We start from the raw sequence: 15,442 nt of genomic DNA on the forward strand, positions 1-15,442 counted from the left end.
GCTTTGAACCCCAATCAGCTTTTCACAACAACAGTCCCCTGATGGCCACGGTGAGCCGATAATATCCATGGATAGTGAAATGGTGAGATTAACCCGGCGGCTAACCCTTGCTTAATGCTCAATCTGGCATCTCAAGTTGCACAGAGTGGATATTCTTCCCCAGTCAACTCACAAATACCTGATGAAAGAGGATAGTACAAGTTGGCACTCACCACTACGCGAGCAGAACTGGTCAAAATAATAATAATCTTTATTAGTGTCACAAGCAGGCTTACATTAACACTACAATGAAGTTACTGTGAAAAGTCCCTAGTCGCCACATCCCGGCGCCTGTTCGGGTACACAGAGGCAGAATTCAGAATGTCCAATTCACCTAACAGCACGTCTTTCGGGACTTATGTGAGGGACCCGGAGGAAACCCACGCAGACACGGGGAGAACATGCAGACTCCACACAGACAGTGACCCAAGCTGGGAATTGAACCCGGGTCCCTGTTGCTGTGAAGCAACAGTGCTAATCACTGTGCTACGAAATCGACTGTGACAACTGTTGTAAGGCACATCCCGCAAGATGGTGAAGGGTAAAGGTGTTAATAATGCCACAACTGTGAGTGGTCACCAAAACTGTCAGCTCACTCATGTTTTATATGAAGGATTTACAAAGTTATCTTGTAGTGAATGGTCTTCTAATCAAAATCACTGCTCGAGTCTGGTGTGAGAAACATGGATCAGAAAATTCCTCTCAAATTGACCCCGTAGAGTGGATGATTCCTTTTGTGGGGCAATCTAGAACGAGAAGTCACAAGCTGGATTCTCCTGGCCACCTATTTGCTGGGAACTAGCATAGAGCGGCTGGCTCTAGTTAGCGATACGCCCCGGAGAATTGCCGGGTCCGTGGCCGCAAATGCGCACGGCGCGGCCTGCAGTGGCCGCACTATGGTACATGGTGGCCACCACTCGCGGAGCCAGCCCGCGAAAGAGTCCACCCCTTCGGCCGGCTCGCGCGCTCTGGACCACCCCCCCTCCCCCATTGTGCTCCCAGCTCCGAATAATGTCCCCCCTGCCCGCAGATCGGTCCTCCCCTGACTGTGGCGGCGCTGGACTGAGTCCGCAGCCGCCACGCCGAGTTCCCGACGGATGAGACCACATGCGTCCCACGCTGTCGGGAACTAGGCCGGTCGGGGGCGGAGCATCGGGGGGGGGGGGGGGGGGCAGGCCTCAGGCAACGTCCTGAGGCCGTTGATACGTGGCGCGGTGTACTCCTAGAGGGTGCCGCTTTGGAGAGGCAGAGCATCGCGAAAGCGGCACTGCTCCCGATTCGGTCGGGAATTTGGATTCTCCGGCGGGTCGCCAAATGCGATTGTGGCATCGGCGACCGGAGAATCTAGTCCCACAGTTTTAGGATAAGGGGTAGTAGATTTAAAACAGAGGTGAGGAGAAATTACAGGCTGCATTCTCCGCTGTCGGGATTCTCCGTTGCGCCAGCAGGGCACCCACGCCCAGGGATTTCCCGACGGCACGTGGCGGCCCTCAATGGGAAACCCTATTGACCGGCTGGCGGAACGGAGAATCCCGCTGTCGGCGGGGGTGCACCGCACCTTACTTCTCTCAAAGGGTCGTGAAACTGTGGAATTCGCTACCCCAGAGTGGGGTGGATGCCAGGACATTGAGTAAACTTAAGGAGAAGGTGGACAGATTTTTAATTAGCACTGGGTTGAAGTGGGGAACTGACAGGAAAGTTGAGGCCGAGATGAGATCAGCCATGACCGTGGTGACCATAGTAAATAATGGAACGGGCTTGAAGGGCTGAATTGCCTACTCTTAGTTCTTATAGAATCAGGGAATCTCCCGACACGAGTCCACGCAGTGAGGATACACACACTCCCACTTAATGCAATAAATTAATCACAATACTTTCTGGTGAGTTATGAAAAGCACCTGTTTCATTTGAAACATCACAGCAGAGACTGAGAATCGACTTGACTTTAGCTCACGGATTTCATTTTGACAAACAGTCTCTGCCACATTTCTTGGGTTTTTGGCCCTCGTACAGAGGCTGTTGGCTTTAACCCAATGTTGACAATCCTGCCTCAAACCACAACTTCCCTGAGTAAGCAAACCCTGCCACAGTGGCTGAATTTGTTTAGCCCAGGTAAGCAGTCTTCCTGCTGCGTGGAGACCCAGCTGGCGGGCAGTATCACGGCGGGCAGTATCACTTCGGTTTGATTCTTCAGCAAACATTTTCACATAAGCAGCTAACTTATCCGAGCATTCTTGGATCAAAAGGAAATGCCCCAGCTCCGTGCCGGAGGAAAGGTTGTGGCTACAAGGCGAGTGTATTCACAGACTGGTTTTTCACCCAACCTCCCTCCCTTACAACGCTGACCATCTCTTCCCCACCCTCCTCCATTAGGAGTCTCCCTCATTCCTTCATCGCATCCCACCCAGTGCCCCTTGTCATCCTGTACACTCTGCCATAGGCCATACCTAAGGAAGGCACACACAGTCCGCAATGGGATACACACATATGAGCTAAGTGAGTGGCCAAGATTTGGCAAGTGGTGGCCGAAATTCTCAAGCCGATCCTGCCGGTGGGATCTTCCAGTCCCCCGGAAGGCAATCCCCCATCTCGGGTTCCCCAGTGGAGGAGGGGACGAGCATAGAGGGAAACCTCCGCAAAAGACATCGGGCGGGGGGGGGGGGGGGGGGGGGGGGGGGGGGGGGGCTCGCTCGGAGTGTAACTTAGAAAATGTGAGATTGCCTACTTTGGCAAAAAAAAATAGAAAAACAGAACATTATTTAAATAGAGAGACTACAAAATGCCCCACCAAAGAGGGATTTGGGTATCCTTGTACATGAATCACAAACTGGTGCCATGCAGGCACAGCAAGTGGTTCGGAAGTCAAATGTTATGTAGGCCTTTACTGCAAAGGGATTGGAGTATAGGAAATCCTGTTACAATTGTACATGGCATTGGCGAGATGACACCTGGAGTACCGCAGAGATTTTTGATTCCCTTGTTTAAGGAGGGATATACTTGGCACTGGAAGCGGTTAAGAGCAGGTTCATTTATTCCTGGGATGAAGGGGAGGATTGGATTTTCAGTAAGCTGGGAGCGGGTTGGGTCTATACTCACTGGAGTTTAGAAAAACAAGAGGTGATCTTATCGAAACATTAAAGCATTCTGAAGGGGCTTGTCAGAGATGCTGAGAGCATGTTTCCCCTTGTAGGGGAATATACAACGTGTAGGCCAAGGAGTCATCCTATTTAAGATGGTGTTGAGGAGGAATTTCTTCTCTCCGGGGGTTGTTCGTCTTTTGTATTCTCCACCTCATAGAGAACAGCGGAGGCTATTTGGGGGAGCACGGTAGCATGGTGGTTAGCATAAATGCTTCACAGCTCCAGGGTCCCAGGTTCGATTCCCGGCTGGGTCACTGTCTGTGTGGAGTCTGCACGTCCTCCCCGTGTGTGCGTGGGTTTCCTCCGGCTGCTCCGGTTTCCTCCCACAGTCCAAAGATGTGCGGGTTAGGTGGATTGGCCATGCTAAATTGCCCGTAGTGTCCTAAAAAGTAAGGTTAAGGGGGGGTTGTTGGGTTACGGGTATAGAGTGGATACGTGGGTTTGAGTAGGGTGATCATGGCTTGGCACAACATCGAGGGCCGAAGGGCCTGTTCTGTGCTGTACTGTTCTATGTTCTATATCATTTAATATATTCAAGGCCAGATTTAATAACTTGTAGCCACATGGAACCTACGGGGCCAGGGTGATCGTATTCCCAGAGTTCTTTGCGGAATAGGCGTTTCCCCGCCAACGGACCGGGGGGTGGGGTTGGGTGGGCGGAGAAGAGAGAGCAGCTTAATCACTTCCTGTATAAAACTAGCTGGTCAGGACCGGCCAGCATTCACCCAGTTGGGTATCGCCGGGAGCCGTGTATCTGAAATCTGAGAATAAACCTTTCGCCATTTTGCTCTACTCGGAGTGGACTCCCCTTTCCGTATGCACAAAACCAGGTTAGACAGACGTTTTAATCCACAAAGGAGTCAAAGGTTATGGGGGGGAACAGCCAGGAAAGTGGAGTTGAGGCCACAATCAGGTCAACCATGTTCTTATCGAATGGTGGTACAGGCTCGAGGGCCTGAATGACATACACCTATTTCTTATAATATGTTCAACCTAATTAGGCCATTCAGCCCATTGCATCTGCTCGTCCATTCAATTATGGCTGATATATTTCTCATTCCCATTCTCCTTGTCAGCCCCGATCCCCTTATTAATCAAGAACCTATCTATCTCTGTCTTAAAGGCACTCACTGACTTGGCCTCCACAGCCTTCTGCGGCTATGAGTTCCACAGATTCACCACCCTCTGGCTGGAGATATTCCTCCTCATCTCACTCTTAAAAAAATAAATTCGGAGTACCCAATTTATATTTTCCAATTAAAGGGCAATTTTTGCGTGGCCAATTCACCTACCCTGCTCATCTTTGGGTTGTGGGAGCGAAACCCACGTAAATACGGGGAGAATGTGCAAACTCCACACGCACAGTGACCCAGAGTATGGATCGAACCTGGGACCTTGGCGCCATGAGGCAGCAGTGCTAACCACTGTGCCGCCGTGCTGCCTCCTCATCTCACTTTTAAAGGGTTGTCCCTTCAGTCTAAGGCTGTGTCAACCCCATCCTGTGTTATACATCCCCCCACCCCCCGGCACACACTATTCGTCACCCTCACCCGACACCACATGTTGCACTCCCATCACACGCTCGAGCCCCACCCAGCACCACACGCCCCACTCTGTGCCATAAAAGGTTGCTCGTCTGGCATATCCTTACACCCAATGCCTTCAAGGAGGTGAATACTTAAAGTTAATAATTCATTAGCAATGCTGGGACTCATACCCGGCAAGAATCCAACACTGAAACAAGGGATGTTTCTGCGCAGGCTGCTCCTAATAGCTTAATCGCATCGCCAGAAAAAACCCTGCACTGCAACCCAATGTTTATAGAGACAGCACAACACACTCTTGCCAGACACAGCCCATGTTTAGAAGGGCAGAGTCTATAATTGTGCTGCTGAGTAATTATCACAAATGAAGCTGTCCCAGTATGAACACTGCATGCACCCACGTCCAGTATAATTTACAGAGCTCCCAGTAACAACACTGATTATTCAGGCTCAGAAAGCCTTAAAAAATATTCTACTCCTGTATGAACACTGTTGCCCTCCCTCTGGCAAGCGCAAATTGTTAACAAACATAAAAGCCTAAAGGTGTCCAAAGAAAGGAAAACTGAGGATCATTTGCGTGTCACTGAAATTTCCAGCCTTGGGATTTTGAAACTGAATTTATGTAGCATCTTTCAACACCTGAAGACATTCCGGATTGTTTTACAATGAAGACCTCCCTGAAGTGTTGCCATGGTAGCGACACAGGAAATGCAGCAGCCATTTTATATCCAGTAGGGTTAAACAGCCATGTGAAAATGACAGATTGCTTATGTGTTAGTGATGGTGGTTGGGGGATAAATATCAACACCAGGGAGCACTCCCTTGCTCTTCTTCAAAATAGTACTCTGGGATCTTTACATCCGATGAGAGGGCAGAGAGAGCCTCATGAATGTCTCATCTGAAAGTCACGGATATGGGTTGAGAGGCAGTAAATTTAGAACTGAGATGAGGAGGAGCTACTTCTCGCAGAGGGTGGTGAATTTGTGGAACTCGCTGCCCCATAGTGCGATGGAATCTGAGTCATTAAATGGTTTTGAGAAGGAGATAATATATTTCTGACAGAAAATGGGTTAAAGGGATATGGGAACAGATAGGGAGATGGATTTGAGACCAAGAAGAGATCAGCCATGATCTGATTGAATGGCAGGGCAGGCTCGAAGGTCAGAATTGCCGACTTCTGCTTCTAATTCTCATGTTCCTATGACAGCAGTGCAGCACTCCCTCAGTCCTGCACTGGAGCACCAGCCTGGAGTTTAGAGGAATGAGGAGATCGAACTGAGGTACATAAGATGCTATCAGGGACTGACAGAGTAGAATAGAGCAGATGTTTCCCCTTGTTGGGCATTCTAGAATGAGGTCATAGCTTCAGGTCAGATTTAAAACAGAAATGAGGCGGAATTACTTCACTCAAAGGGTCCTGAATCTGTGAAATTCTGTACGCCAGAGTGCAGTGGATGCCGGAACACGAAGCAAATTTAAGGAGGAGACAAATAGGTTTTTAATTAGTAGCAGGATTATTATTTTCTTTTTTTAAATTTAAAGTACCCAATTCATTTTTTACAATTAAGGGGCAATTTAACGTGGCTAATCCACCTAGCTTGCACATTCTTGTGGTGTGGGGGCAAAACCCACGCAAACACGGGGAGAATGTGCAAACTGCACACGGACAGTGACCCAGAGCCGGGATCGAACCTGGGACCTCAGCGCCATGAGACCGCGGTGCTAATCCACTGCGCCACCGTGCTGCCCCAGTAGCGGGAATATTAAGGGCAATGGGGAGCAGGTAGGAAGGTGGAGATGAAGCTGCGATGAGATTGGCCATGATCATATTGAATGGCGGAGCAGGCTTGAGAGGCTGAATTTAAGAGGCTGAATTACCTACTCCTGCTCCTAGCTCTTATGTTCTACTAAATTATGTGTTCAAACCCCTGGAGTAGAGCTTGAAACTACAGCCTCTCGACCAGGTAGAAACATGCTACCTGCTGAGCTGTGTGGTTTTATTGTACTTTTCACATGTTCTGTCTGAGATTGTGCCAATGTGATCAGACGAACAGGACTGATGTGATGTGCATGGACATAAGACACAGTCCAAACCAACTGTTGGCCTGTTATAGTATGGGGCAGCACGGTAGCACAGTGTTTAACACTGTTGCTTCACAGCACCAGGGACCCGGGTTCGAATCCCGGCTTGGGTCACTCTGTGTGTGGTGTCTGCACATTCTCCCGTATCTGCGTGGGTTTCCTCCGGGTGCTCCGGTTTTCTCCCTCAAGTCCCAAAAGGCGTGCTTGTTCGGTGAATTGGACATTCTGAATTCTCCCTCAGTGTACCCGAACAGACGCCGGAATGTGGCGACTAGGAGAGTTTCTCACAATAACTTCATTTGAAGCCTACTTGTGATAATAAGCGATTTTCATTTCATTTTTTTTCATTGCAGTGTTAATGTAAGCCTACTTGTGACAATAAAGATTATTATTATATAAAAATCCCTAGTCTGTTAACTGGTCAGAGCTGGTTTCCTCTATTGATCCTCAGTGCCCCAGGTCAGAGAGTGTCAAATTATGGGGAGGAGAATTTCTGGTTACCACGACAACTTGCATTTATATATCACCTTCAACATGGAAAAATGTTGCAAAGCAGTTCACAGGGACTTTAATCAAACAAAATTTAATTGTCAAGAACAAGACGTCACAGTCTCAGGATTCATGGTAGACCATTTAAGACAATGATGAGGCCGGTGAACCTATGGAATTCTCTACCACAGAAGGCTGTGAAGGCCAAGTCACTGAATATATTTAAGGAGGAAATAGATAGACTTCTCGATACTAAAGGCATCAAGGGGAACAACATTGAGATCAGCCATGATCATATTGGTGGAGCAGGTTCAATGGGCCAAAAGGCTGACTCCTGCTCCTATTTCCCATGTTTCTATATAAACCTTCATGAACAATGTGGTGATGCCCCAGAGTTGAACAGCCCACTAACACACACCATTAAGGTGCACAAATGAATAATAGCTCCTTGTGTGAAGGTTCAGGGTATGACAAGCTCCGGATAAAACAAAACCCCATGTAGGGAGTCAACGGCCTCAAGATCAGGTGATTGGGAAGTGAATATATCCTCGGTTCAGCATGGTGATGCTCTCCATGTGGTGTTCAAAATTCTGAGAGGCTTTGATCGTGCAAATGGGAAGAAGCAGTTTCCACAGCGATGTGACTGGCTTCCAATGACTGGGTAGCCCACTCGTCTCCAGGTGAAAAACCTGTGGGTAGAAGTCTCACTCCAGAGCGTATAATGGAGGCCAACACTCCTGGTGCACTGCTGAGGTAGTAAGTAAAAGTCGCCATAGACTGCTTTCCCTTGTGAGGGCTGACCGGCGCTGATTTACCCTGAGAATTACCACACTTCAGATGAGGGACAAGTTGAGAAGGTGGGTCCTTCATGAATAACCTCAGCCGGTATGGGTATTGAACCCACGCTGTTGGCCTCATTCTATATCATGAGCCAGCTGTCCAGCCAGAGGGAGTGCTGCACTGTCAGAAATGCCGTCTTTCCGAGGGGACATTAAAATCAAAGCTCCATCCACTCTCTCAAAAGGATATAAAAGAGCCTGCAGCACGATTTGAAGAATAGCCAGAAGGTTGACCCTAGGTGTACACGTCTTCATCCTTCAAACAGAATCACTAACACAGGTTATCTGGTCATCAACGCGTTGCCGTTTGCAGACTGGACGGCACGGCGGCACACTGGTTTGCACTGCTTCCACACAGCACCAGAGACCCGGGTTCAATTCCGGCCTTGGTGACTATGTGTGTGGAGTTCGCACTTTCTCCCAGTGCCTGCGGTGTTTCCTCCGGGTGCTCCGGTTTCTTCCCACAGTCCAAAGATGTGCAGGTTAGGTGGATTGGCCATGCTGAATTTCCCCTTAGTGTCCAAAGATGTGCGGGTTAGATGGGGTTCCGGGGATAGGACGGGGGAGTGGGCCCAGGTAAAGTGCTCTTTCGGAGGGTCAGTGCAGACTCAATGGGCCAAATGGCCTCCTTCTGCATTGTAGGAGTTCTATGCTTTGGCACCTGCCATTGAGTGTGACTATAGATTCTTTCAAACCTGCTGTGCAAATTGTCTGTCATGTTTTCTACATTACAATGCTGGCGACACTTCCAAAACAAATGTCTTTATCGTCTGTGAAAGACTTGAATCTAGTAAGGCGCTATACAAATGCAACTCTTCCTTCCTATTCAGCAGAGGACACAATTTTAAGATAACTGGCAGGCGAACTGGAAGGGATATGAGTGCAGAAATTGTTTCCCGCGGGGAGTTAATGTGATCCGGAATGCACTGCCGGTAGGAGCAGGGAGCAGATTCAACACAAAATTACAAACGGGAAATCAGGTTTATACAGGAAACGGGAAAAGACATGCAGAGCGGTGAAGAACGAGCAAAGGAGCCAGACTAATTAGGTTAGTCTTTCCAAAGAGCCAGTGGGCCGAATGGCATCCTGCATGTTCATACAACATTGCCAGATTCAAGGAGGGAAATCAGTGGGACCAATGATATATTTTTACAGCATTGCTCTGCATCATGCGGGAATTAGGTTACCGCTAACAACTGCTTGAGGGAAATTCCCAAAAGGGTCAAGGAGGAGAGATGCATGTTGCTTAAAATCTCACCCTCTCAGGCATTTACAAATCCTGCTGGTTTTGGGAAGATCATTAAGCAAACAGCAAAAAAGTCTAACTTAACTCTTGAATGCTGTGACCCAACCTTTATCCCATGACTAGATTGACCCGGGGGAAATTATCTGGTGCAATGAACCTTGCACAGCCTCCAGTGTGAACAATGCGCCAAAGCAACCTAGAGCTCATTCCACCTCCCCACACACTGGTACAAATCCCATGTGTGGTGGATCTAAACCTAGATCTCTCCCTTTTCTTGGAGCCATCATGTTGATGGCACAGCTGTTTAGTTTTCTCTAAAAATACATTAGAAACAGAAGAAAGCGGTTGGTGAAAGGGTTAATGATATTCCACAGGATATGAATCCCAAAACATCAAGAAACTGAACTGAGTACTGACCACAGTCTCACATCCTGCAGCAACCAGAGATCATTAACCCAGTGAGTTCATTCTTCCAATTACAGTAACAGCTCAGTGGTGGTTAACTGCATTGGTCATGGGAAAGGGATTGGGGGTTGGGGGGGGGGGGGGGGGGGGGGAGGGGGGGTGAGTTCTAGGCTAATGCGTCCTCTTTTTAAAAAAGTATTTGAAAATATTAATTCCGAAGCTTCTGTACCACTGAACATTTGCCATCATCACCCATTTTCAATGCACTGCCCCATGGGTGATGTCCTGGGTCAAAGGTCAGCCACGTGTCTTGGCCTAAGTTGGCACGAGAAGATATCAGAAGCCAGCATGACTTCACTTGGAATGTTTTAAGGATTTGCTGAGAGAACCTTCTGTCTCTCTGACTGTTACCAGTCAGCTATTTGGATTTTGGGTTGGGAAGAGGGAGAATGGTCATCCTCTGGGTGATGGGATGGTGCTGATCCCCCTGTATACTACCCTGCATGAAAAGGGGTAAAAGCAGCAACGCTGCATCATTTTAGCTCTGGCATTGTGGGATGATAACTCATTCAAATTGATGTTAATAACCCAATAACTTAATTCCCATTCACCATACTTAATGGGGGCGATTCTCCGAGCCCCACGCCGGGCCGGAGAATCGCCACAACCGCGCCACGATGCCCCGACACCGGCGTGCAACTCTCCGAGGTGTGGAGAATCGGTTCCATTTGCGCCGACGTGTTTGGCATGGCGCCGGCCGTGGGAAACGGCGGGGCCGCCGATTCTCCGGCCCGAATGGGCCGAGCCAATACAACAGAGTCCCGCCGGCACCGTTCACCACTACTCGCTGCCAGCGGGAACTCTGTGTGAACGATCGGGGGGGGGAGGAGTGGGGCTCCTTTACCGGGGCGGGGAGCCTCCGATGGGGTCTGGCCCACGATTAGGGCCCACTGATCGGCGGGCTGGCCTCTCCCCCCCCGGGCCTACTTTCAGGAGCGGCCGGCCCCTGAACACCGACCCCATGTTGGGTCGGGGCCGGCGCGCGTAAAACGCCCCATGCGCAGGTTGGCGCGGTGCCGAGGCTGGAGTGGCGTGAACCGCTCCAGCGCCTTGCTGGCCCCCTGTGAGGCCAGAATCCATCGTGCCTGGGCCTGGTTTGCGCCGTTGTGAAACGCAACGGCATTCACGACGGCGCGAACACTTGGGCCCAATATTGGAGAATCGCCCCAATGTCTCCAGAACTTACATCATACACTGAAATATGAGGTTAAATATTCCTCCTATTCTTTAATCCTATGCAAACACTGTTCTATAGTGATATTACAAATCCAAAACACCCACTTCCAGATCCATTAAAACTTCTATCAGCAATAATGTGCATTGATATACTCCTTCACAAGGCCCTAGTCAGACAACATTTGATATAGAGCTGTGATATTCACTCATCAATCTCCCCGTGGGGCACGAGTTCCCATGGTAACAAGCGGAGGCCCGCCCAGCTGGAGACAAGTCCTTTATGTGCCGTCCCAGACCTTGACCGGGTGTTCTGTTAGTTCCGGGCTGGGACACTTGTGTTGTACACCACTGGTGCGGCTTTACTTTTGAGTTTAGAACCTTCATCTTCATGTCTCCTGGATTACTACAAGAGCCAAAAAGGGTGACATTAGATAGATAGGCAGAATCTTGGTCAAAGATTGGCCTAAAGGTTGTAGAGAGGGAGTGCTAAGGGGGGGGATTCCAGAGTTGAGAGTGCAAACACCTGAAGACATTGCAGCAAATGGTAGGAAGCGTAAGAAATCAGAGGCTAGAGCTCTGAGAGGGTTTAGGGTGATGGAGAGAGGTGAGGCCGTGGAAAGATTCAAACACGAGGGGTGAGTTTGTGACACTGGTGGACCGGAAGCTAATTAAAGTCAGCGAGAACGGGGCTTGCAGGGTTAGCGAGTAAGGATATGGGCAGCAGAGTCATGGATGATTCTCTGACAGCAACGCTGGAGAATGTTAAATCACATTGCCATGCTGCTCAGTGCTGATGGTAGACCTCACTGTAAGAGGGTAACTCCCTGGCATGCACAAGCTGCAGTTTCCACTTGTCTCTGACTCACCAAAGTAATCATCACCCATCCTGCTTACTGCTGCAACCAATCCCACTGTTACACATGATACGTTTAGCCAGATCCAACTGTAGGCCAAAAGAAAGAGGAACAAGAGTAGGCCATTCAGTCCATGAAGCCTGCTTCTCAATTTAAGATCATGGCTGATCTCACACTCATTAAGTCCACTTTCCTCCTTCTCTCTGTAACCCTCAATTCTCCTACTGATTAAAAACATATTGATCTCAGCCTTGAAAATGTTCCAAGGGCTCAACCTCTGCAGCTTCCTCGGGTAAAGAATTCCAAAGATTCTCCACTCTGAGAGAATAAATTCTTCCTCAAATTGTTGTCTTAAATGGCTCAGTGGGCTAGACAGCTGGTTTGTGATGCAGAACAAGGCCAGCAGCATGGGTTCAAATCACATACCAACCTACCCAAACAAGCGCCGGAATGTGGCGACTAGGGGCTTTCCACAGTAACTTCATACTTGTAACAATAAAAGGTTATTATTATTATTATTATTAAGTGAGCACCCTCTTACTCTGTGACTCTGCCCTCTGGTCCTACACTCTCCCATGAGTGGAAATGTCTTCCCAACATTTACCCATCTAACCCCCGAAGAATCTTGGGCTCCGTTTCACCAGCAGCGAACTGACGCCCGAGGATTGCCCGACGGCAGGGGGCTGCCCACAATGGGAAACCACATTCGCCGGCTGACAGGACAGAATACCCCGCTGCCGGCGAGGGGGAGGGGGGGTGCCACACCAGTAAACGGGTGCACCGGGATGGAGACATCCTTATATGTTTCGATCAAATCATCTCATTCTTCTGAATTCCAAGGAGTGCAGACGCAATCTTTCCTCATATGGCAGTCCCACCATAGCCGGGATCACCCAAGTAAACCTCCTCTGCCCTGTGGAATGAATGTGGGGGCAATCACGGAATTCCTAAATGTTCCATTTCTATCTGATTATGCAGCGTGAGATTCATAACTCAATCTATTGTATAGCTTTCACTTCAATGGACTTCACCTTTATTGATGTGAATTATTCAGGAAATGCAACTAATAGACCACGTGTTACAGTCTGTATCAATCCTACACATGTCCCCAGAGCACCTTCGGGGCACGAGCCATGCTCAACCAGCCGATTAAAGCTCATCATTGGCAGATCTTCATTTCCCCAAGGTTGCCTAAAGCCAGACACTTTACTTCAATATCAGCAGCATATGTAAAATCAGGCATCAATCTTACCCCCTGGTTTCCCAGCACTGATGAGAGTGTTGGCACGCAATGTGGGGGGGGGAGGGGGGGGGGGGGGGGGGGGGAGAGATAAAGGAGACGAGAAATTCTCTCAATCATTTGCACTTATGCCTCACTCTTTAGTGTAAGGAAACACCCCAGACAAATGTAAACAAATTAATAATACACCAATAATCAGTTTTACGGGTGGAGGGTTCAATTAAACCTTGTAGTCAGCACCATTGACAAAGGCTTATCCAAAAGCAAAATATCACCAAAACTCACTTAATCTTCCTCATTTCTGCCACCTCCACGGTCCACTCTCAGCATTCCAAAGGGACTGTCCCCTCCCCAAAACCCTTTTCCACTTTTCAGTCACCTCAGCAGCCCCCTCTCTATCCTCCAGCACATTCCCCTGCAAGTGAAGGAGATGCAACACCTTCCTTTTTACCTTCTCTCTTCTTCTGGTCCCACTCCTTCTAAATGAAATGGCAATTGATCATGGTCAATCCATCTAACCTGCACATCTATGAACTGTGGGAGGAAACCGGAGCACCCGATATAGATAGGTTGAGTGAATGGGCAAAAATCAGGCAGATGGAGTATAATGTGGGAAATGTGAAGTTGTTCACTTTGGCAGGAAGAATAAAAAAGCAGAGAATTAATGAAACAGAGAATGACTGCAGAATTCTGAGGTGTAGAGCAGGGGTGTCAAACTCAAATACACCGTGGGCCAAAATTTTAAAATCGGGACAAGTCGAGGGCCGGACTGGTTCAATGTTTTTTTGCAAAACTTATTGAAATGAACTTATTGAACCTGGAACTAATAAAGCTTAGGTTATTGCCTATAAAAACAACATTAAATATTAAATAAATAAATAAATTAGTTGCATTTATTTCTTATTGCTTTATCTGGAGCTTTTCCAGAGTAATTTCTAATGAAAACATTTTTCCACAGGCCAACACTTTGTGATTCACACTATACCTGAATAAACTCGGCATCAGCCATATCATACGGCATAGGCGCTTCAATTGCTGGGGCCAGCTTTAATAGTAATTAGATATTATTAGGGCAGCACGGTGGCCTAGTGGTTAGCACAACCGCCTCACGGCGCTGAGGTCCCAGGTTCGATCCCGGCTCTGGGTCACTGTCCGTGTGGAGTTTGCACGTTCTCCCCGTGTCTGCGTGGGTTTCGCCCCCACAACCCAAAAATGTGCAGAGTAGGTGGATTGGCCACGCTAAATTGCCCCTTAATTGGAAAAAATAACTGGATAATCTAAATTTTTTTAAAAAAGTAATTAGATATTATCTCGTGGGCCAAAGATAATTCCACCGCGGGCCGGATTTGGCCCGCGGGCCTTGAGTTTGACATATATGGTGTAGAGGGATCTAGGTGTTCCAGTGCAGGAGTCACTAAAAGTTGGTATGCAGATGCAGCAAGTAGTTAAGAAAGCTAATGGAATGCTACCCTTTATTATGAGAGGAATTGAACATAAAGGTAAGAATATTATGCTTCAGTTATACAAGATATTATTCAGGCTATATCTTGAATATTGTATGCCGGTTTGATCTTCTTAAAGGATGTAAATGCATTAGAAGCGATTCAAAGCTGGTTTACTAGATTAATACTTGGAATGAGCGGGTTGTTTTATGAGGAAAGGATGCACAGGCTGGGATTGTTTCCACTGGAGTGTAGAAGAGTGAGGGGTGACTTGATTGAAGTGTATAAGATCCTGAACGGTCTCGGCAAGGTGGACCTGGAAAGGATGTTCCCTCGTGTTGGGCGAGCCCAGAACTAGGGCACTCTTGTTTTAAAATTAGGGATCGTCCTTTTAAGACAGAGATGAGGACAATTATTGGGCAGTATTCTTCGCTCCCGGGACGAAGTGCCCGCGCCATCGTGAACGCCGTTGCGTTTCACGGCGGCGTTCCCCCCCTCACAGGCCGCCCCCCCCCCCCCCCAGCGTTCCCGCACAGTTACCGCCGGTAGCGACCAGGGGTGGACGGCGCCGGTGGGAACGTGTTGTGTTGGAGCGGCCGCTCGGCCCATATGGGCCAGAGAATCGCCGCTCGCCGTTTGCGGCGATTCTCCGAGCATCCCGGCGCGATTCGCGCGGCTCTGGATTTCTGGGGAGTGGGAGAATCACGTGCAGGGGTCGGGGCAGCGTGGCGCGATTCGCGCGGCGCCCCGGCGATTCTCCCACCCGGCGTTGGGGGGGGGGGGGGGGAAGAATACCGCCCCTTTTCTCTCAGAGGATTGTGTGACTTTGGAACTCGCTGCCTCAGAAGGTGGTGGAGGTGGGGAGGGGGGGGGGGGGGGGGGGGGG

General features: G+C 48.9%; 1 protein-coding gene across 4 annotated transcripts in view; it reads right to left on the bottom strand.

Moving 5' to 3' along the window:
• Positions 1 to 15,442, bottom strand: part of map7d1a (MAP7 domain containing 1a) — a 315,894-nt gene that overhangs the window by 192,211 nt on the left and 108,241 nt on the right. The window contains exon 1 of one of the 4 annotated variants that reach the window (XM_038801654.1): positions 11,227 to 11,245. The exons of the other annotated variants lie outside the window; for them this stretch is intronic. Within the exon in view, the coding sequence (XP_038657582.1) occupies positions 11,227 to 11,230 (4 nt within the window). The 5' untranslated portion in view covers positions 11,231 to 11,245. Of the gene's footprint in view, positions 1 to 11,226; positions 11,246 to 15,442 lie in introns of those variants that run through there. 4 annotated transcript variants of the gene reach the window in all.

This window comes from Scyliorhinus canicula, chromosome 1, assembly GCF_902713615.1.
Source record: "Scyliorhinus canicula chromosome 1, sScyCan1.1, whole genome shotgun sequence".
NCBI classification, from domain to species: domain Eukaryota; kingdom Metazoa; phylum Chordata; class Chondrichthyes; order Carcharhiniformes; family Scyliorhinidae; genus Scyliorhinus; species Scyliorhinus canicula.